This window comes from Fusarium fujikuroi, chromosome FFUJ_chr12 (assembly GCF_900079805.1).
Source record: "Fusarium fujikuroi IMI 58289 draft genome, chromosome FFUJ_chr12".
Lineage (NCBI taxonomy): Eukaryota > Fungi > Ascomycota > Sordariomycetes > Hypocreales > Nectriaceae > Fusarium > Fusarium fujikuroi.
The window spans coordinates 34,224-57,180 of record NC_036633.1 but is presented as its reverse complement, the minus strand read 5'-3'; the positions used below and the strand labels follow the sequence as shown (position 1 = coordinate 57,180).

General features: G+C 43.6%; 7 protein-coding genes; 4 read left to right on the top strand and 3 right to left on the bottom strand.

Moving 5' to 3' along the window:
* Positions 1 to 111: 111 nt before the first annotated feature.
* Positions 112 to 846, bottom strand: FFUJ_14249 (uncharacterized protein; the record flags this gene model as incomplete). The annotated part of the gene is made up of 1 exon (XM_023571101.1): positions 112 to 846. One exon carries the CDS (start codon positions 844 to 846, stop codon positions 112 to 114), a length of 735 nt encoding a protein of 244 aa, XP_023438166.1.
* A 1,322-nt stretch (positions 847 to 2,168) lies between these two features.
* Positions 2,169 to 3,116, top strand: FFUJ_14250 (uncharacterized protein; the record flags this gene model as incomplete). The annotated part of the gene is made up of 1 exon (XM_023571100.1): positions 2,169 to 3,116. One exon carries the CDS (start codon positions 2,169 to 2,171, stop codon positions 3,114 to 3,116), a length of 948 nt encoding a protein of 315 aa, XP_023438165.1.
* A 2,932-nt stretch (positions 3,117 to 6,048) lies between these two features.
* FFUJ_14251 (uncharacterized protein) lies at positions 6,049 to 6,672 on the bottom strand (the record flags this gene model as incomplete). XM_023571099.1 has 2 exons in its annotated part: positions 6,049 to 6,173; positions 6,222 to 6,672. 2 exons carry the CDS (start codon positions 6,670 to 6,672, stop codon positions 6,049 to 6,051), a joined length of 576 nt encoding a protein of 191 aa, XP_023438164.1.
* A 4,015-nt stretch (positions 6,673 to 10,687) lies between these two features.
* Positions 10,688 to 11,723, top strand: FFUJ_14252 (uncharacterized protein; the record flags this gene model as incomplete). XM_023571098.1 has 2 exons in its annotated part: positions 10,688 to 10,738; positions 10,788 to 11,723. 2 exons carry the CDS (start codon positions 10,688 to 10,690, stop codon positions 11,721 to 11,723), a joined length of 987 nt encoding a protein of 328 aa, XP_023438163.1.
* Positions 11,724 to 12,295: 572 nt separating this feature from the next.
* Positions 12,296 to 14,343, bottom strand: FFUJ_14253 (probable peroxisomal amine oxidase (copper-containing); the record flags this gene model as incomplete). XM_023571096.1 has 2 exons in its annotated part: positions 12,296 to 14,208; positions 14,271 to 14,343. 2 exons carry the CDS (start codon positions 14,341 to 14,343, stop codon positions 12,296 to 12,298), a joined length of 1,986 nt encoding a protein of 661 aa, XP_023438162.1.
* Positions 14,344 to 15,654: 1,311 nt separating this feature from the next.
* FFUJ_14254 (probable ornithine decarboxylase) lies at positions 15,655 to 17,033 on the top strand (the record flags this gene model as incomplete). XM_023571095.1 has 2 exons in its annotated part: positions 15,655 to 15,916; positions 15,964 to 17,033. The coding sequence occupies 2 exons, from the start codon at positions 15,655 to 15,657 to the stop codon at positions 17,031 to 17,033; spliced, it is 1,332 nt and encodes a 443-aa protein (XP_023438161.1).
* A 3,705-nt stretch (positions 17,034 to 20,738) lies between these two features.
* On the top strand, positions 20,739 to 22,578 carry FFUJ_14255 (L-amino-acid oxidase; the record flags this gene model as incomplete). XM_023571094.1 has 4 exons in its annotated part: positions 20,739 to 20,745; positions 20,809 to 21,895; positions 21,961 to 22,396; positions 22,450 to 22,578. 4 exons carry the CDS (start codon positions 20,739 to 20,741, stop codon positions 22,576 to 22,578), a joined length of 1,659 nt encoding a protein of 552 aa, XP_023438320.1.
* Positions 22,579 to 22,957: the final 379 nt, after the last annotated feature.

The window sequence follows — 22,957 nt, the reverse complement described above, 5'->3', positions numbered from 1 at the left end:
TTTGTATGATACTATACGATTGCACGCATGGCCCAAAGTTCTGTTACTTGGCAAGAGTTGAAAACCGTTGTCGTATTTGTAGAGATGCAACACAACATATGCGTCTAAATTTCATGCGTCGTCTATCTGATGATTTTCTAGTATATCAATTATTTCCTCCAGCTTTCTTCTCTCTGCAAACTCTATTGCAACGTTTCCATCGAGGTCTTCAGCATCAGGATCGGCCCCAGCGTCGAGTAGCATCTTAACTATATCGCTGTTATCTTGTCCCGCTGCTCCATGAAGTGCAGTGTGATCATTCTCATCTCTAGCGTTGACATCAGCTCCCTTCTGCAGTAGAAACTTGACCACGTCCTCGGACCCGTTTCGGGCAGCACATTGCAATGCCGTTTGGCCAGTCGGATTCGGAGTGTCGACATCTACCCCATGTTCCAGAAGCAAGCCCACAATATTCACAGAACCATTCTCCGCTGCGTAATGGATTCCTTTCAAGGTGTTCGGGTCGGCTCCTTGCTTAAGTGCGTGTTTAACCTCGTCCTCAGAACGCGCTTTGCAAGCTTCAACTAACTTATCGTCTTCAGTGAGAACCGAGTCTGCGGTGCACGTGCAATGAACAGGCTTGTCCGAAACCAGGAGATTCGATAATTCTGAAGAGATATGCCCAGCTTTAGGACGCCTGGCTCGGTCTGGATCAAGCATTCGTTGACAGAGCGACACAATATCGTTCTGCCAACCTGTCAAATGAAGGCTCTCCATCATCCAATTGTGGACTTCATCAATATGCTTAGCGTATGATGATCCCTCCTCCTCAGACGATGACTTCAAGGTCACCTGGAGCTTTTTCATGCTTGCGGGCTGAGCTTGAGATAAAGGCATTTCAAGAAAGACAGCTCCTAGAGAGAAGATGTCTGCAGATCGGCCACGCGTACTCCCATTCTCGACCTCCGGAGCACAGTATTCCTTCGTTCTTGGAGGGCGACGGTTTTGATAAGTGGTTGGTATAGTCTTACCTAACCCCATGAGAGAAAGACCAAAGTCAGCAAGAAGGACCTTGTCGCCTTCTAGCAAAATATTCGAGGGCTTGATATCTCGGTGACGAATACCAGAGCCGTGTATGTGGCATATCACATTAATAAGGCAGCCAAACCACTGGGGTCTTGAGTGGCTCCAGGCTTGAGAAAGTCATCCAAATTGGCGTCGGCACGCTCCATCACGACAGAAAAAAAAAGTCCAATTAATTTTTTCCTCCACGAAACAGGTGTGAGCCAGCTTGACTATATGGTGATATTTGGCAAAATAGAGGATTTTTGCTTCTTGCGCGAATTTGCGTTTTTTTGCAAATTGTGAGGGCCCAGCCTCCTGTTTATTAATGATTGTTTTTCGAACGCATTTGAGGCCATTGAAACGACCAAAGGTTCCTTTGACCCTTTCAACGTTTGTGTTAATTAGTGGTGAAGTCCCATCCGGGGCAAATGGGATCTCGGAGTCTTTATGAACACCTTTTGTCCTCCGTAGCGGGCGTTATAAGTTCACCCTGTTGAGTTAACTATGCTGCGGGAGATGAATTTAATAGCAAGCCAGAAAAATAAAAGGGTGCTTCCATCGGCATTGACAATTCTCGAGCAGGATACTTAAATATTTAAGACAGAGGAGCCGATCAACAACAATTCATAGCGCACGTTAATATCGTAGGAATGTAGCTTTGCAGCAGAGGGTCCGCGAATTTTGGCTAGGAAGCACAAGGGTATGAGCTGGGATGGGACTCTGGATTCATAGGGATTGGCATCACCATCGCAGGTAAGGTCATGCGATCCAGTGGAGTAAGATCGCCGCGAAGTTGCAGTTGGCGGATACCAGCATTAGCCACCAGCCCCTTTCCAGCCAGGCTCTAGTATGAGAGGAGACTGGTATATCTGAACTTTGATAAGGGTATTCCGGCAGGGATGGGGATCCATCTCGGGCTCCGTGGAGCATGGAATATGCATGTCAGCGTCCGGGATAATAGCAGGTTCACAGCATTAGTAATCCGCTGATAAATCAAAGCACCCTAGAAACCATATGTCAACTTTGTGCCGTCTATGATATAATGAGGGTCGCTTGTTTGTATCTAAAAGTCGTGTTTTGGATATCACCGCAACTCGATCTTTCTTCAGCTTCCATCCAGCACCATGCACTACGCACCTGCATCCATTCTCCCTGCTCTCCTCCTTGCGGGCACCCTTTCTTCATGTTTTCCTTCCCAGCCAAAGGTCCGGGAAATTGTCGAGATTCCCGGCGTCCGGATAGAGAATGTTGCTTCTCGATCCAATGGTGACCTGTTACTTAGCACAATGGGGGAAGGCAAACTCTACTCAGTTAATCCATATAAAAGCCCTCCTAAACTGGAGATGATTGCTCAGATTGAGGGCGTCAATAGTCTATTTGGCATTACCGAGATCGGCGACGATGTCTTTGCTCTGGCTGCAGGCAATGACACCGGACAACAATTCCAAAACAACAGCATGAAGCTTTCGCTACTCAAGTTCAACTATGGCCAGCTGTCTGTTGATACCGTTTTTGAGGAGTCCAAATATGGCCCTGTTAATGGCATCGTGGCACTTCCCTATTACAAGCATATCATCCTTGGTGCTGACTCTGTACGAGGAGAGATTTTGCGCATAGATACAACTACTGGCAAAATCACAGTGGCTATTCAGGATAAGGAGTTTACTCCCGGTGTCGATGGCCCCTATGGTCTTGGAGTCAACGGCATTAAGATCTATAAAAACTACCTGTATTTCACTAATACTGATCGCCGGACCTTTGGCCGAATGAAGATTGATAAGCTTGGAAAAAAGGTCGGAGACGTTGAGATTATCTACAGGGTTGAGAAGGGATCTCCATCCATACCCGATGACTTTACTATTGATCGGAATGGTAATGTATTTGTTGGCATTTGGCAAGACAAGCTGATTAAGATCACACTTGACGGCGAAGCTACAGTCCTCTCCGAGGGGCTTCTTGCTGGACCTACTAGTGTGACCCTAAGCAGAGATGGCAAGAGTGTTTTTGTTGTCACAGCTGGAATGAACAACGATAATGTATCTGGTGGCCAGGTGGTCCAGGTCAGAATCTGAGATATAAAGATAAAACCTATAAGTAATAATGTCATTCACTTTAGAGACGAGATACTTAAATAGAGTGTCTAAAATTCCTTATATACTTAACCTATAGTGCTTATTATAATCTTTTTAAATTAATATCTTACCTTAATAGTAAATTTATTAATTACTATTAATAAAACCCTACTTCTTATATATATTACTTAATTAATACTTAATAAATAAAGGGCCTTATATCTTTAATTTAGTAATATTTATATAAAATATTAATATTTTAAATATTTTTTTAAACTGTTACTTAATTTATTAATATAAGCTATTTAAATACAATAATATAGTTAATAAGTGAGTGGGTTATTTAAGTAAGTGGGTTACTTTCCTTAACCTTTTTAACCTATAGCTTAAAAAGCTTAAACTGCAGTTTAAAAAGTCTGGCTTTTACTTACTAAATTCTTCCCTAGATAACTTAAGAGCTATCTAATAAGTCCTTATATTATAACTGCCTTTACTGTATATACTATAGTGCTAACTGCCTAATTGCTCTAACCTTCCTTGATTACCACTTCTTAATAATTTAGCTACTATTTGCATATTAATATCTATTTAATTAATTATTTATAATACTTTCTATATAGTTATAGTCCTCCCTTTCTATAATTTAGTCTTTTTTGCCTTATAGTGCCGGCTTAGTATCTTATTTATATCTTAAAGATTATAAAGCTTAGCCCTTAATAAGATAACCTTATATATAATTACCTTTATTGCTTTAGTAGCTAACTTTAAAGCTTTAATAATAGACTTTAGGGAACTATTATAATGCCTTTTAATTTACCTTTTAAGGTATTTAGATTAAGATTAGGCCTTTATTACTATCTTTAGGGTCTTTAAAGCCTATAGTATTAATAGTTAAGTGGCCTTTTTAAGAGGTATTAGGGTCTATAGCTATATATTAAGCTTTAAGATTACAGTTTTTAGGTTAAGAGGAGTAAGTCTAGCTCCTTTAAAACCCCTCTAGATATTACTTTCTATAAAGGTAGCTTTAAATGCAGTATAAAAGGCAGAAAAGAACTTAATCTTAGAAATGTAAGTTATAGAGTATTTAATTAAATGCTTTATTTCTTAGCTATAAGCCTTTTTTAGCGGCCTAAAGTACCTAATATTAAGAGGCTAAAGTAAATAAGATATATAAATAGGTATATAAAGTATAATAATTTTATTCTCTTTATAATATCTCTTAAAATTGGCTAAATAGTAGCTTTTATAACTATTAAGGATTAAGAGATAATAAGGACTAGTTAATTAGTTAGTTATAGACTAATTAAAATACTTTAGCTACTTAAAATCTAGCTTATTATTTATCTACCTATTTTAGCTTATTATAATAATTTAATTGCCTAAAAGGTTATATTTTTAATACTAATTAGTAAGGTAATATTAGCCTATATTAACGATAAATGGCATAATTAATTAACCTTTTATATTAATTGCCTAGATTATAGTAATCTATTTCTGGTTTTTAGGCTATATTAATTTTAGCCTTTTTTATATTTCTAAACCTATAATAGCTATTCTGGCTATAATAAGGCCTATTATAAAGCCAGTCTTATTAAAGTTCTAGATATTATCTAATTAAATATTATACTTTATAATTATATTCTATATAAGCCTAAACTAGCTGTAAATAATAGTTAGATCTTTATATTTAGCTCTTTAATAGTTATATCTCTAAAATAAATATATCTTTAGCTTTAATTATTACTTTATAAAGTTATAAGCCTAGCACTTATTAATAAGTAATATATTGCAATTAACTAGCAGGGAATTAGCTATTTCTTCTATAAAATGCAATTATAAGGGAAATCCTTATAAATCTAAATTAAAAATAAATTAGACTATTATCTACTCCTCTAGATTAAATAGTCTTCACGATTTTAGGATAGAATTATATTATAACTAAATGCCATAATAGCAGCAATATAAGGTCTTAAAGGGCACCTTATAGTTAATTATAGCCTATTATAAACTTAGTTTTAGGTTATTTTAAAGGGCCTAAAGGGTAAGAAGTATTCTAGCTTTATTTAAAGGCTGTAATATATTGAGTTATTAATAATTATCTAATTAAATAGAAATGTTATAGGGTAAGGGATTTTTAACCTACTTACTTAGATAACCTACTTACTTATTAACCACATTATATTTATATTATATATTATTAATTGTTTATTATAACTTATATATTATAAATAGCGTATTTATAACCTTAACTATATAAAGTATAATTTATTTGCCACTAACTTAAAATATAAGTATAGAACGCGCTGGCATTAATAAGCGTTCTCAAAATGCAGAAAACCTGCCTGGCGACCAATCCTTCAAATCCGATCTTGACCATTAATGCTGGCGCGACATCATACCGACAGTCTCAGTAACGAAGAGCTACTGACGACACATATGCGCTTCCTCAGCAGGCCTGTACTACTGACTGACGATTTCCGATGATGTCATTTGGAACCCGAGACGCTCGGGATCAATTCGAAAAGCCGTTTCTTCTGAGACAACACTGTCGCTACCAGGATGAATCCCCCAAGCGCCTCAAAAGTCGCCTTCATTCGAGGCCCTCGTTGCGAGCAATGCAGGGCATTGAGAGATGGAACAACTACAGGCATCTCTAGCTTAATCACTGTTGACTTATGCCCACCTCATTGCGATTGACGGGAACTTGTAAGGCGTTGATTGAGAGTGTACTGGCAACTTGGGTATTCATCGTAACTACGCTGCAAAGGACACTTATGTTCATCTCGACACGTATATTTGTGTTTCATTATTCCTGAGTCTATCAAAACCGATAAACATCCAAATTGGTATCGTGCGTTCCATGCAATGTGATTTGGTGTTGTCCAATGACTCCAAAAACTCCGAGAAATGCAGACCATCCAGCAACAGTGAATTAGTGGAAGGTAGGCAAGTTCATGACGCCGATGGCGCTGAAGAAGGCATTTCGCTTCTGCTCGACAGTCCAGTCATCTTCGAGCTCGACTCCGACGGCACGGAGGAGGGTTGAGAGACGTGGTTCTGCACAAGATGTTAGAAAAGAAAGCTTAGCGATGAGAAGATGCATACCGGCCAGTGTATTGACTTCGTCAAAAGTGAGAGGGAAGTTTCGGATAGCAGAGCCATCTTCCTTGACGAGAGGAGTGTAGGGGACGCCGACTTCGCGGGAGCGAGCGTTCTTGGCGCGGGCCTTGCTGTTCTGAGCAAAGCTATCGATCTTGTCGAATCGTTTGTTCATTCCAGTCTCCAGGGTGGTGATGCGTTCGTCAGTATGAGTCTTGATGCCATCCATCCGTTCTTTGAGACGAGTTTCCATTTCACCCATGCGAGTCTCCACTGCATCCATGCGTGTGTTGGTAGCTTGGACCGCGGCAAGGATCTGATCGAGGGTGGTTTGGTTCAGAGATTGGGTTCGGAAGAGGGTGGCTTGGTGCGCCAGGCCGCGAAGGTGAAGTGCCACGGTGTCTTTGTCGAACTCCTCGGTAGGAGGTGAAGGCGGGCGCTGGACGGAGGCAGCCATGATTGAGAAGGTCTGCACGTATCGAACAGAAGATTAGCAGGGTCAGGAGATTGCTTGAGGTCACCGGTTTACCTTGGTGTCTTGTGGTTGCGGTTGCGGTTGCGGTTGTGTCGAAAGAGGCGGGGAGGAGGGTACGGAGTAAGCACAACGCGATTTGGCTGAACCCACTTTACGAAAATCACTTGTGTAGCGGGGTCTCAATTGGCCGGGCAACCAAGGCGACGTCGCACGAGACACACGCGCCAACACGTGATTGCTGCTGACAGTGGCGGCTCCAGTGGTTTGATGCCTGAGCGGATAAACTACGGCCTCGATGAGCGGCTTATCTTAGCGCGACCGCCCCATCTTAAGATCACCTTGCTGCTGCTGCTACAGGTTAAGACCTTTTGAAACCTCTTTCTCAAGCTCACCTCAGTGTGCAATTAACTCGCCATCAGCCAGTATTCGCCATATGGCGCGGCTGAGACTGTGTTTCTCGAAGACAAAGACCAAGACGCCCCAAAAGCTGCAGGAGAAGCAATTTGTTGAGAACGCTATATGCCACTTTTCTGTTCACGAACATCATACGCTGACAGCCGATAGTCGAACGAAAAAACAGGGAGCTGTTAATGCAGCGATTCAGCTACTCAGAATATCATTGAGACATTACTTGAGTCAGAAGGACAGAGGTTGTGAGCTCGGGAGATCAGGGAATACCCCAGATTACATTGAAAGTTCAAGCCTAGTCTGTCTGCTTTCAAGGCAGATGTCACGAATCTGTCTCAGAGGTCCCTGACATTCTGCTTCTGTGTCGTAATGGTGTTCTTCTGCACTATTGCTTTTATTAAAAAGCATAAATTTTGGTACCTAAACATATCAATGGTTTTGTCGATAAGCGCATGCCTTAGCTAAATTTTGTAACACTCATCAAAGTCTACCAATTCTCATCATAACTCATAAAAAATCATCAAGCTTATGTCCAAGTGATTATTCGCGCTAACATGATAGTCCTCGATGTGATATTGTACAACAGGCAGAATACTCCCGTGAATGACCAGCCAGCTCAGGAGACTCTTACAAACAGCCTTCATATCGCAGAGCTCACGCGGGCCTTGTCTCTCGCGACGCATTCTCCACATTCGGGACCTGCGCCTTTGTCACTGCCTGCCATCTTGAGTGAATGCAGGTTCGTCTTTGTTCAAACTGGGGAGGCTTCAGACATTCCCCCCTTCTCATTAATGTAGGTGAAGTAAAAGGTAATATAACTCTCCTCTTATGAAGGCTTTGAATCTATATTTTTTGTTTCACTTTGCTTGAACGGCTCGAAGACCAATTTACAGCAGCGACTATAGGATATAGATGTCAAAGTACACGGAATGGAGATCAACGTCAAGCTAAGCGAACTGAGTAATGGCGAAACCAGAAGACTCTGTTGCTATCATCTAGATGAGCTATCGCATTGGAGACCCTGAAGATAGTCCTTGAGATCCTCTGGTCACCACCAGCCTAAGTCCGAGGCGGCAGACGACAAGTATTCAAGAATAGGTGGTGCTCAAAGTCATTCTACATCAGAAATAGAATACAAGAGACGCCGTGTACTCTGGCTACACTTCTTTTCGAGCTCTATACTTTTTAACGTTTGATGGTCATCCCAGAAACAGTAGTTGCGATGATGGAACCTTAACAGCGATTTCTGCGGAAAGCAATTTGCAAAGCGCTTAAAAGCACAGGTCTTCCTTCTTAGAAGATTGCTAGGTCTCGACGTTACAACCATATTGCCATGTCTTCGTGAATCAAGAGTTACACGGAGTAAAAAGACTTGTCGCTTAATAGCACGACAGCATAAGCTATGACGTTGGATTGGGAACATTGGCCAACCCCATATCATGTCTTGGACCGGAAAGCAAATTTTAAGTATACTTTGAACTGTTGGTTACTGAAAACATAACTATATATCCATCTGAGGGCTAATATAACCTGCTGAGAGGGCATATTAGGGATGCCTCATAACTGTAAGGTGAGTATTAGGTGGCAGCGATGACGGCAAACATCAGGAAGCCTGGGGAAGCTTCCTGCCCAAATATCCTGTAGAGGAAGCTCTAGCTTATTTTGCGTTCTTTAAGATAGGCATAAATTCTGTTTATACCGTTCGTGTATTATAAACCATGGCATCTGAAAATGCTAAAATCGGTTTCATCAGCAGGGTCTTGTGCCGCGAGACGGGACTGCAGACCTGCGCCTTAGCCGTACCAAATCAACGTCGGTCACTCAGTCATGGTGAGTGACTTTACCAGCGCCGCCGAAGCTATTATTGTTCAGGGGAGGACCAAAACGTAAAATTAGTGCACTCAAGCTGAACTTTGTCAACCACAAAAACTAGATTTGGGCCAAGAGGAAGAAAGGAGTCAGAAGACTCAACAAACCACTTTATGACATGCTGACCGATTTTACAACATAAGCTGTGTCATTGTGTGTCATTGCATTGAAATTATTGGTTGGCTAGATGCACGACGTCAAAAACAGACAATGGAAGTTAAGCCTTCATCCCGTCGATGTTTTGTTTGGTGAGGGACATGTCGCGACCTTTTGAAACTTGTAGCGCCATGTATGTGTATGCGTTCCTTGGATGCCAGGCTTTTCCGAGATTCGGAGATAGGCAGGCAAGATATGCATGACTATAATATTCACAGAAGATCAAATGTCACGTTGCAGTGTTTTTAGGCGCGTACGTCTGCAGCACATCGGGTATGAATTCGGACGACAAACCATGCAACGTGTGAGGTAAATTGCACAATTGCGCAGCTGACTCATTGGGGGAGAAATTAAACGACCCCAAATGCACCAAAATTCGCTGGCGTTCCACCCATCGAGGGCTCGTTTTTTATTTCTCCCCCTAGGCTGGTAAAGCCCTCTGAGCCGTGTATGCAGCTCTGGGCCGTGTGTGCAGCTCTGAGCCGTGTGTGCAGCTCTGAGCCGTGTATGCCGCTCTGAGCCGTGTATGCCGCTCTGGGCCGTGTGTGCCGTTCCGAGCCGTATGTGCAGCTTGTGTGCAGCTCTGAGCCGTGTGTGTGTGCAGCCCCAAGTCGCACCGTCAATCATATTGGGGATAATATGTACCTACAAAGACAATTAGGCATCTAAAACACTCTACATGTGAAGATCTAATTTCTCAACATTGTCCTATGATATGCCACCGTATGTACGACTTGGCAATCAGTATCATACCCATCTTTCTAAACTGAACAGCCTCTTCCAAGACAATGCGTATGAACTTTTGAGAATTGCTGCAGTCTTTTTGCTAACCCCATAATTCTTCTATGTCTAATAACTCTAGACACGGCCATTTGCCTCACAAGCGGCCAAATGGAAACTTTCCATGTTGTCATGCCATCCTTGTACATAATTTGTATTTTACCAACGCTATTACACTTACATCTTTTATTCACTCATGTGACCAGATAATAGTAGTATCATGACTATTTTCAGATCGGGCCTTCGCAATACCTTTCAGAGATGTTGTTTTTTTAATTAAAAGCTCACATCATCTTATCCTAGTCCAAACGCTCAAGGAGAAGCGAAAGCAAAAATTTACCTTTGTTATCATTACAGCATTATCGTCACAGCTTCCAATATGACGACTCAATTGTCTTTTCTTGGTGCAAGTTTCCGATCCAGTCCAAAATTCGTCTTGAGTACAATAGCAATTGGTCTGTTCACAGACCTCTTTCTATATGGCCTCATCGTACCCATCCTGCCATTTATGCTTAAAGATCGGTTCCATCTACGCGACTCCCAGATCCAGCCCTACACATCGAAACTTTTGGCAACATATTCAGCATCTACCGTGATGTGTTCACTCCCCGCCGGATACCTAGCTGATAGACTCGGTTGTCGTCGCCTTATATATCTCGCTGGCTTACTACTACTACTAGTGGCTACTGCTCTATTTGCATTTGGTCGGTCAATTCTGGTTCTGATAGTAGCAAGGGTACTGCAGGGCATGTCTGCCGCAATAGTATGGTCAGTTGGGTTTGCCATGGTCCTCGAATCCGTTGGTAAGGAGAAGTTTGGAGAGGCTCTTGGAGCTGTAAGTATGTCCTAAGCGATGACATCTCGGCGCACAACTAATTCTGTAGGTTTATTCTTTTAGTACAATTGCTGAACTCACAGCACCTATCCTTGGAGGCATTCTCTACGACGCCGTTGGTATCTCAGCGGTATTCGCGATCGCCATGGGTATTACGAGTGTTGATCTTATCATGAGACTACTCGTTATTGAGCATGATGTCGCCAAAGACAATATGGGTTCGAATGAGAGTTATCTGAGTGGCGAAGAATCAGAGGGCGCAAGTCACGCAACAGAAAATGAGCCTTTGCTTCCAAGAGACGTCGAGACAAAGTACAAGGTTTGTGGCGATACCAATTCTTGGCTTCGTGCTATGCCTGTTTTGTACTGCTTCCGCAATGCGAGTTTTCTGATATCCATGATGACATCGTTTACACAGGCGATGATCATAAGCATGTTTGATGCCACTATCCCTACTGAAGCTTACACTTTATTACGCTTCTCATCCCTCCAAGTCGGACTCTTGTTTATCGCACTTGTCGCCCCCTGCACGCTTTTTGGATGGTTTTGTGGGCGGCTGGTGGACAAACATGGTACGAAATACATCTCAACTATCGGGTATGGCTTTTTGGCACCATGTCTTGCCCTTTTGGGTCTGCCCTCTCAGGACGTTATCGACAGAAACATCAAAGCAATAGTATATTGCATTGTTCTGGCCCTGGATGGAGTCGGACTGGCAATAATAAATCTGCCTGGTTTCGTCGAAGCCAGTGACGTTATGAAGAAGTACGAGGCAGCTAATCCTGCTCTCTTTGGCGATCACGGTTGTTATGCTCAACTTTACGGCTTCAACTCGTTCTTTTTCTTTTCGGGCCTTACAGCCGGGCCCTTGGTCAGTGGCTTCCTTAAAGACCATTTGGGATATGGGGGAATGGGCATCGGATTCGGAATTGCATCAGCAGCTGTAGCGGTACTGTCGTACATATTTATGGGTGAGGATCTATAGTAGATAGACATAAGGAATATAGGCAATGGAGCTTTACGTGTATTCTTACTGTTGGTTTTGCCATCATTTCACCGATTTCATAGACAAAAGTCCTCAGGTGGAATGGCTGATGGCGGACCGCACGGCACAAAGCGTACAGGCTCCTTCTTGCTGCCCATAATAGTTAAGTCGCTGGTAGCCAGGAGACTCTTGAGAGTGTGCTTTCCATGCTTCACAATAATTGCCGATTTAACAGACGGTAGCGCGATAACCGTTCCGAATAATGTATTAAGTGGCTTGAATCTTAGACGCATAGCTGAGACAAAGACGCATTGTCAGCAGCCCATGACGCAGCATCACTCCGCCCGGAGGTCTTGAATGTACACGAAAGAAGATCTTAGGCTTACGCGTGATCACACATGAAAATCCCTCACTGAGTTGGCTGGTGGCTCTGGGCCCATGTGGTGGATTGGAAAAGTACAGATTATGCCACGTTTGCCAAACTAAGACAAAGTATACCTGAATACAAAATGCTGCCAGGTAGGGTGGTCTCAGTTGAGACAGTCAGAAAGAGAATGAGCCCAAATTCTAAATTAATTCGATGACTGGGGAACCCACAAAGCTGGGTTGCTTGAGAAGAAGTGGTTCGCTCGTAGCACGACGCTGACATCCTCTGCCGGCATGATGGGGAAATCTTCAGGGCGAGGAAAATGCGTGACACCGAATTGGATATAGCAGACGATATCTGTTCCTTCTATGCAGCCCTTGTCATCAACCCAGTCAGTAACGCCATTATTATGAGGGTTCATTCCTTTTCCGCCTGACTGGGGCACGAATCTACCAGCAGGAAAAAGTTCGCCATCTCGGTAAGGGACGACCCAAAGGCTGTGACGGGCAAATGCTGCACGTTCTGCAATAATGCTTCCTGGCCTCGCCAACAGTGCAGGACATTGGTTGTTCACGATTTTGTAGGACACTGGCATGCCCGAGGTTGGATTAATGTTGTTAGGGTTGATAATATCCCATGTCCGACTTGACGCATGGCAGTAGTCCACTCCCTGGGCTTCTTTGAGAATGGTAGTTTGACTATGAAATGCGTTTCCAAGTGGGTCAGCTTGAGTCGTTGGAGACACGGTGCCAGCTACAGCATCGCACTGAGACACGGAGTTGTTGGGCCCATCGATGGCTGGGTCCACTCTGAGAGAGAAGATGTGCTGATGGTTGTGTGCAACCACGGAATCTGAGACTTTGGTTCCGTATCTTGGCATTGTCTCTTTCGAGTTGGAAGTATTGAGGATCCCCGTAAGTTTCACCTTGAATTCGTAGGTACCATCCAAGGTGAAGTTATGGTACAAAGCATATTCGTAGTTGCCTACTGTGACAATTTGGGAAATGACGAGCTTGCGATCGCGACACAAAACCGTGCTTTGGTCTCTAGGCTCCGAATGTTTGAACAAGATACCGTTGTCTTCTTCATGGATGCAGATTGCATTCTTGATGGTGGACGTGCTCCCTTCAGATGTCGGTAAAACTCCATCCAGGTATCTGATAGATCCTTTGCAGTCACATCCTAGCTTTAACGAGTTTGTTGAAAAGCCTAGCCCATATTCACCAACATCAAAGGCATGTCTGCGATTCAAGGGGAATCCAGGATGTGCATACGGTACCACCATTTCTGCCAAGCTGATGCGATAGAAGACTGTGCGTTCCTTGTGCTCCGTCTGGTCTTGTATGCGGATATCGGACAAGACTATGCCCTCTCGGTAATTGAACCCGATATGCATGGAGATCCCTGCCCACAAAATTCGATTCCCTGTCAGTTGAAATGAGACACCTTCTGGCTGGGAAATCTCAATCGGTTTTAGTCGGTTGACTCTGCTCATGTTGGGTAAAAGTTCTTTCCGATAGTTGTGACAGATTGGCGGGACCTTTCCCCTCTCACCACCTTCACAATCAAACGTGTCGATGGAGAGGATTTCTCGAGTTTGAGTATCTACAACGATATAGAAATCGAGAGGATGCGCGTATTGGTTACCAGCAGGCGGCGGCCTCCAGTAGACAAGGCCTTGCTGCAGGTGGCGATCACGACCCCAACGAGGGTCGTGTCCAATCGACCATGCATCGATGCAAACGGTACTCATGTCGGTGATACCAAGGTCATTGCACGCCTTGGTGAACGTTTCATCGGAGCGAGCAATGTCTTCGATGAAAGAACAGTCCTCAGGAGTCAACATGGGCACGACGTCCGGTATATGCTCCCAGCTCACAACCTCGCCCATATTGTGAGTGAGGCTTACTACACACTGAATGACTGATGATGTGTCCTTCATAACAAGAATAGCGTATGCCTTTCTGGGAGGCACCCTATTATTGTTTGCGCAAAACTCAAGATATTCGCTTTTCAGAGGCTCTTTGAGTGTGATGCAGTTGAACTTGAACTTCTTTGGACCTGCATGCTCTCTGATCAATTTGGCTGCTAATTCGACTTCCTCGGTAGTTAGGGGATCTAATTGCAAGATTTATTCAGTTACAGGGAAGTTCAAGCCTGATGAGGATTGCTAAACTAACCTAGAGGATGAAGAAAGCACGAGCTCGAATAAGTCTCCCTGTAGGATGATGATTTCCGGACAGGGGTGGCCATTTTTATTTTTTCTAGAAGCTTTGCAAGTGTCTGCATCATGATGACGGAAGAAAAGAATGTTAGTTAGGTGATTATTCTTGTTATATATATGGAGAAAGAGCTATAGAGCTGTATGGGTAGACTGATAACTAAAGAAGGTTATTTATAAGGAAGTTAATATCTTTTTAAACGGTGAGCTTCTCATAGGTCAGATTATAGCATTGTAGAAGTATCTAGGTCTCACGAGATTGGTTTTACACTGGGCTGGGTATCGAGAAAAATGTCTGTCGTGAATCCTCCTATTACCTAGCAATTAAGCATGGGTATTCCTCTGCTCACCAGAAGATCAGTCATAGCAAATTTCGATGGAAATATCATTTGCAATACGTCATAATGCTCTGATCGCAGCATATTGGCAAAGTACCTGATTCGTAAAGCCAACGGAGGTGTCTTGCCACGCAACCATCCTGTGCAAGGCAGTGTCTCAGCTTTGGGAGAACTTTGTGTGTAGGACCTGTTTGTAAAACAAAAACACTATGCTATTGGATCAACAATCTCTCCCAATAGGAATACTTATCCTGACCATAACATGGAGGTTTCGGCTGCCAAGACTTGTCGCAACTACAAACCATGTCGATGGGAACAAAGAGTCATCGACTCATGGACTTGGCTTCATGACCTCTGCCGTGTCTCTAAATTCTTGCACATCTATTCAAAAAAGAGAAGCCTGCGTGTCTTATACAAACATATGCAGAAGGCCACGAGATCCCGCTTTTTGCGGGGTTGCTCCGTGATGAACCCTGAGCAACAAGGTATCAAAGCCTGTTCGAGCACACGTAGAACGTAATAATTCATGCATTACTGGGCGCCAACTCTAAGATCTTCATTGACCGCATGCTTTAGGTCAAAGCGAAGTATCCCATGCCAACCTATCAACCTATGCAAGCTCCTTTTGTGGCAGGTGACCTTTTTACCCTCCATGATCCCAAGACCCGGACCGAAGAGGCTGCTACGACGACCGTTTACTGGACGCCGTATCCTTAGATCAGAGCTCTTACGTCACGCGTACTCGGACTGTATGCACTCATCTTGATATTAGTTATCAATGACGACGAGAAAGACACGGCAGAAGCATTCACTATGTCATATGCAAGGTTGGACAGAAACATCCCACCATTACCTGACACTGAGCGGATCTAACTCGGTAGGCCCTTGACTAGAACCTGAGAGTACAAACTCCAGAAACACAAGCATCTGAAAGCCTTCTATTAATACCGGACTGGCAGTCGGATACTTGGGAAGAGCATTCAATTTCGGAAATAAGTTCCAAAAATGACCTCGATTCAGATTGGCGGCCCTCAGGGCCAGCATATTGGATCCATTGAGTCTTCTATGACAGATAGAATGGCCGAGTACACCATGCCAACAGCAGAGCATCTCATACGACAGGCTTTGCGCAAGCGAATCGACAGCCTCGATGCAAAATTTGTTTCGCACAACCAAGAAGATGCATTCTTTGTGGCAGATCTTGGGGAAATCTTCAGACAACACCTTATCTGGAAACAACTCTTGCCATGCGTCAAGCCATTCTATGGTAAGTGGCTGAAAAATGAAGCTACAGACAACAGATAATGACTGTAGAAGCTGTGAAGTGTAATCCGCATCCAGCAGTTCTGGAGCTCTTGTACAATCTCGGGACGGGATTCGATTGTGCCTCGAGAAATGAAATAGAGCAGATCCTTAAGCTAGGTGCTGACCCGAAGCGAATAATATACGCTCATCCTTGTAAGGCATTGTCTTATATCCACTATGCGAAAGCGGTTGGCGTTGAAAGGATGACATTCGACAATGCAGATGAGTTGTACAAGATCAAGGATGTGTTTCCTTCTGCCTGCCTCCTGCTTCGTATCTCAACAGATGATTCTACTAGTCACTCTCCTCTGAGTAAGAAGTTCGGAGCCGACAGTGCTACAGTCGGTTCACTTCTGGCTATTGCTCAAGAACTCGACCTAAATATCATTGGTGTGAGCTTCCACGTTGGATCAGGAGCTTCTGACCCCATGACATTTGTCAATGCGGTCCGAGATGCAAATCGAGTATTTAGTCAAGCGTCAGCCTTTGGGTTCAACTTGAGCGTACTCGATGTTGGAGGTGGTTTCTGCAAAGAAAGCTTCGAGAACATGGCTTGGCACCTTCGTCACGAATTAGACATTTATTTTCCGTCCTCAAGGGGAATCGAAATTATAGCAGAGCCTGGAAGATACTATGTTGCCTCTGCATTTACACTTGCCACCAGTGTTATTGCTCGTCGCATCACCCATGGTGCAACTTATCAACAAAATGGTCATATGATATATATTCAGGATGGAACCTACGGTAATTTCTCTGGCGTTCTTATCGACCACGACCTACCTATTGCCAGAATTCTCCGATCCAACGGCAAAATTCTCTACGGTACACGAGATGCCAACCCTTTGAAGTCGAATGATGGTGTTCTGTATTCGATCTGGGGAGCAACATGTGATGGAGCTGATTGTGTGGTCAAGACTACTCGCTTCAAGGCGACGATCAAAATCGGAGACTGGCTCTACTTCGATAACATGGGCGCCTACACCTCAAGCTCTGTCACTCATTTCAATGGGTTTCCAATGTCTAATGATGTTGTATGGGTCTGCAGCGAAGCTTCTCTTCCTCAATATGTAAAAGGATAGCTCAGCGAGCCTAGCAAGCTTACGTAGTAAATGAATCACAAGTTAAATAAGGTCAAATTCTAAAGCGAGAAATATGTTGGCAATAAACTACTATGTGAAGACCTGGAAACAGAATGGGAAGGCGACATGATGTCTACAGGCGTTGCGTTAGGCTTAACGAACGGCCATGTTGAAGACAATATCCAGTAATGATGACCAGGTATAAAGGGGCAGTTATCTCATACGCCGCGCCACCAGGGGTATGAACTACCGAAAGCACAGATCTTTCTCCCCGAATAAAAAAGGGCGATTGGGCTGATCTACAACGATGAGATCTCTGTAGCTACGTCAGGACGGAACGGCTCGATTCAGATCGGTCCGAAGCCAGTTCCTGGTGCTGCAGATGAGACATGCCACACAACGCCTCTAGGTTAAAAAAGCCCTCAGCCCACAGAGTGCAATAACTTTACGATTTTAGTTGTGAAGAATTCTCACATAGTGAATGAAAAGTGAAATATCTATTTTTGGAGTTCAAGTCTAGAGGTGCTTGGCTTAACCGCGTTTGATCTTATCCCACTCGTCTCTTGCATTTCACCTTACATGTCGGTAGCTGCAGTTTCTTCCTAGTAATAGGCCAGCGTGCGCCATGATTATAAAAGCTGTCATGCCGTAAATTAGTGTCCCATCAATCAGCATCTCCTGAACCAGCAAACCGGCTCTTAGCTCTGATTTCCTTCCCATAGCGGAAAAATATATATGGAAAGGGCATCATAGCGAGAGTGAGAAAGCCTAAGAGCGAAGAGGCCCAATTGTGTCCGAATTTCTCATACATTTGATTTCCAAAGAGAGGGAATGCAGCTAAACGTTCAAGTGTCAGTATTGATTCAGATATTACAACAATACACTCCCGGCAGACGATTACTCATTTCGCTATAACAAGATTCATCTGGACTATCTACTGTTGTCCTTGAGATGCAAAATGATATTTATTTGCCAAGAAGAGGCTAAACATCACACAACAGAATGGAGGGGGGGCTAAGATCGACTGACTTGAAAGAAGACGTACTGGAAAATATATAACGCATAAATGAGTTAGCAGCGAGGGCGCTGGCAGCGTATTGCGGATATGCATGGACCTGTGTATGACGTGTAATTAGCACTCTTGTTACTTCCGGTACTATCGCCATGGGGAAAGTTCTTTGAGAATCTTTTAATGCTTGAGAGAAAATAGCCTGGCGAGAACTGCTGGAACCTGTATAATAAACCACTTACTAGGTATGTAAAAATGCCAGTGAAGACAAGAAGAACCCTTTTAGTGTCGCAAGGTCAGTCAGAAACATATTTATCTGAGCGTGGTTGAAATGCAAAAACTCACCCGGATCCGAAGACTGCTGACCCAGTGATAGGTACAATCCAATGCACCCAAGGATAGCAGGACCAAGCAAATATGAAAAAGCCCATGGGTACCAGGAGAGAACCTAATATGGCAAAAGGTAGAAAAACTTCAGGTTCCAAAGTGTCTTCAGTATCCGTGTCATCGTCCCTTCGATTGGTATGTTTGTGTCGAAATAGGTACCAAATGGGTTCGACAGCAACAGCAAGATATATGCCGATGAGAATGCCACAAAACGTCAATCCTACCTGCCAAGAACTAAAACCATACACCATGGTGAATATAAGAGGGAAAGAGCCCAAGAAGAGATAGAACATGCCAAGAAGAATAGAGGAGAAGATACATAGAACAAGACACATCGGTTCAAATAAAAGGAGTTCAAAAGGGCGGATAACACAGGACTTGATGACACCAACAATTGAATTTTCAACGCCAACCTTTGGGGCAATCCATCGGTTGTCACCCGTTTCCTTTCGGAGGCTTTTGGCTTTCTGCTTGATTAAGATGGCATCTATCAACGCTGGATTAGTCGACTGTTTCCCAGGGCGTTTTCGGCTGCAAAAATAACGTACGACAAGTTTCCGGGATAAGTAGAATGATTGCTAGCAAAAGAAGGGATCCCCAGATTAGTAACACGTAATACGTCCAGACCCAATCAGCGGTGTAATTCACAAAACCACCAATTAAAGGTCCAATACATAAGCCAGTAAAGAGTACGACTGTGAAGAAAAGCATTGGTTCTTGAAGTTCATCCTTTCGAAACATGTCTCCGGCCGTGCCTCCGAACACAGAAAGGAACGCGCTGCCTGAACAACCATCCAGGAACCGGCCAACAAGTACAGTGGTGATGTTCTTTCCTATTGCCTCAGGCACGATCCAGACGATATACATCGACCAGGAAATTAAGTAGATGGGTCGTCGGCCATAAAACTCACTAAAGGGACCAAAAAACAAACTGCCGATAGCAATACCCAAGACAAATAATGAAAGTCCCAAGGTTGAAATGATACGTGAGTTACCAAAATCGGCTTCCATTTGGGTGTATGTTGATGGGTAAATAGAGCTCGCGGATGTTCTGTGCTATGCTATTAGCATATAGTTTCCTCTGATCTCAAATTGAGAATAATTTGTCCTACAAAGACTTAGTACTTACACGCAGAGACTAGCAAAAGATATGACAAACACAATAACCCACTTCCGCCACTTGCCAAAGCTGCGTGGACACAATGGATCCTGGTCGCCGTTCTCCCATTCAACCTCAAAATAATTTCTCTGCAATGTGCTCAGTTGTGAGTTTTGCTCGTGCTCGTCGTTGCGGTTGCAATTGTATGTATCATGATGTTGGGTATCAGGCAGGGTGTTGCCTATTCGTGACTGGGATCTTGGCATACACTCTTTTGATTCATCGAGAGTCGGTGGAAGAGTTTGCTTTTCCGCATTTTCTGTTGCTGAATCCATGGAAATTCCTTTTGTATGGCCTTTTACTGTATGCGAGGATGACTTGGGGTATGATCAGATCGTGCTTCATCAGAAACTGAACAATGTTAAGTCTGCTACAGGCTGATTGAGGTGGGGAAATAGGTATTCTGACTACCCAGGGGAGCTGAAGCACACTAGGATTTTACATGAGGGCTTAGGGGATGTGCAGTGTCCAAGCCGGTTTGGACGGCAAAAAAGTAGGTTAGGTCAGCCAGCAAATGATGACATCCATGCTTGCAGAGGAATTAAGACATACGAGCTACAATGACTCATTACTGACACAATATAGCTACATACCCTGCGCGTTATTTAATGAAGGGGTTGCCGTATGCAGATAGGCACACAATGTTCTGGGACTCACACAATCTTGGTGCTTGTAGCTTCTCATGTGATTGTTTAAGAGTAGTCACTGCATAATTATGACGTGGCATCAAGCCGTGTCTTGCCGAGCCGTGTCTTAGATGATCAATACCACAAGCATTACAGTATGTCACAATACTGTCTCCGCTGATGAGGATGCATGGTAGCCTTCTTTTGAGGCCAGGTGCAATCGCTCGTTTTCGCAACCACAGGACTGATAGGGAACTGATTGGGCTTTATCAAACTTGCTTCATACCGACGCCCATCCACACCATTTTATAGATTCCCATCCAAAATCCATCTGTCATCTCGGTAGAAGTACCTTTTGCAAACTGATGTATTTCTATAAGTAGCTCGCTAGTCAAACTTTCCACCTTTTGGTTTAAGTATATTTCGCAGACTGAGCGACAAAAAACGCTATTTCCCACTGAATATCCACACCTCGAATGCTATCCGCTGATTCACGTTCCCCATCTGAAATCAACCTATCAAGCATGCCATGTAGGTACAACGATAGTACATTGATTTGAAATAAGAAAAATCCTAACTCATCCTGTTTTCTAGCTTATAATGTCGGAATTGTTGGTGCTGGAATTGCCGGGTTATATACCGCGCTTCTCTTACAACGTGAAGGACATTCGGTCCATATTTTCGAGGCTACTAATCGCATCGGTGGCCGCGTGTACACTCACTACTTCACGGCAGCCGAGAATCAATACTACGAAGCTGGCGCTATGCGTATCCCTGACATCGAGTCTCATGGAGTGGTATTCTCGCTAATCAAATACTTAAACGGTCACAAGAATGTCCCAGCCAGAATGGACATCCGGTTAATTGATTATGTTTACCGCCATGAGAATAATGACATGTACTTCAACTCTTCGACAGTTCAAGGCGAGGTAATGACTCTCACGCCTCTCACTGCTGGCTGGATAAGTGTACCGGAAAGCTACAAAACCAAAAATGCTGGAGAGTTACTTGATGAAGCATTTTGCGGACTATCGCACGGCGAGAATGACAGTTTTGATCGTGCAATTTCTCGAATCGTAAGAGAATATGATCACTGCACTTTTCGCCACTTCCTTATCTCTGTCAAACATTGGCCTCCATCGGTTATCGATTTCGTCGAAGCAACGGTCTTTCAACCTAACGAGTTCTCTCTCAGTGTCCCTGAGATCTACATGAGATTACAGGAGTTCAAAGCCGGCAAATGGAAGACAATCAATCAAGGAATGAGTCGACTGCCAGAAGCAATGGCTTGGCTAGTTGGGTACCAAAACATCACGATCGGGGCACAGGTGACGCAGGTGATCACACTCAACGACAAACGCATACGGATCAAGGCTGTAGGTCATGATGGCATTATTGATGCAGAGTTTGACCGTCTGGTCCTTGCTATACCTCCAGCTGCTTTGCAGAGGATAGCAAACCGCCCTACATGGAGCCTGGAAAAGGAAACGGCAATACGCTCACTCCAACTGGAGCCACTGTATAAGATGGGTTTGCGTTTCAAAACCAGATTCTGGGAAGATGTTTCTTGTGGAGGCAACTTCGGAGGGCAAACTAACACTGACTTGCCTATCAGGTGGCTTGTTTTCCCATCTCACGGGATAGGAGAAAGCGAACCAGGGGTCTTACTTGTATACGGTTGGTTAGTGACGAGGTCCCAGAGGCGAAGGACGTTCCGGCGACAGAGACTAACAGTTACTGCTCTAGGATGACAGACGCAGCTAACTGGTTTCCTCTCGATCCAATACAGCGTCGCGCGCTGGCATTAGAATGCATTGCAAAAATGTTTCAAGGCAAACGTGACCGGACTGGTGCTGAAATTAATGTCCATGAGCTTTTAATCGAGTCTTCAGACACAATATGGTCTGAACAAACAGCGACAGGAGCCACTATGTTCCGGCCAGGCCAGCTTACAAGACACTTTGCTGAAGCCAGCCGACCCGAAGGGAATATCTTTTTTGCTGGTGAACACCTCTCCTACCATCACACTTGGATAGCTGGCGCCATCCATTCAGGAATCCAAGCAGCAAGGGATCTTCTTGATATTAACGTGCAGCCTTTGGATCCGGGACTCTTAAGTGAGAATCAGAAGGGGATAGATGTAAAGGATATCGCGAAAGCCAAGTTCAAACTTAACCCCAATGTAAGCAGTTCACTTCACTAGCAGTGCTTGTAGTTAGGGCTAACTTTGAGTAGGCCTTGTTGAATCTCAGCTTCAGAAAAAACATTTCAGAGTGCAATTGTCCAGAAGGGTCTTCAGAATTGATTGCATCAAAGGGACATCAATCAGCTCTCGGGCCTATAGTAACAAACTTAGAAGCATAAACCGGTTGAAGAATTTCTTTCTACTTTAACAAATTGAGGACAGAGAATGCCAGTTAAATATTTATAAGAATAAATTAACCATATTTAATAAGATTATAATCCATCTAGCGAGTTTTGAGGCTGATGTCAAACAGCCAAGTTGACTTTAGAGCATACTATATAGGACATAAATGTTATTAACTATAAATTGGGGTAGTAACTATACTGAGTAAGATAGTTACTGAAGTAGTCAGCGTTATTACTGCAACTAAAGCAACTACATGTAATTTCTCTTATGTCTCGTGATCCTACCAGATCGATTGGACATTCTTCTATGGACAGACGGATTGACCAAATTATGACGCTAAGCTGAATCAGTATTGAAGCAGGCTGCAGTTGT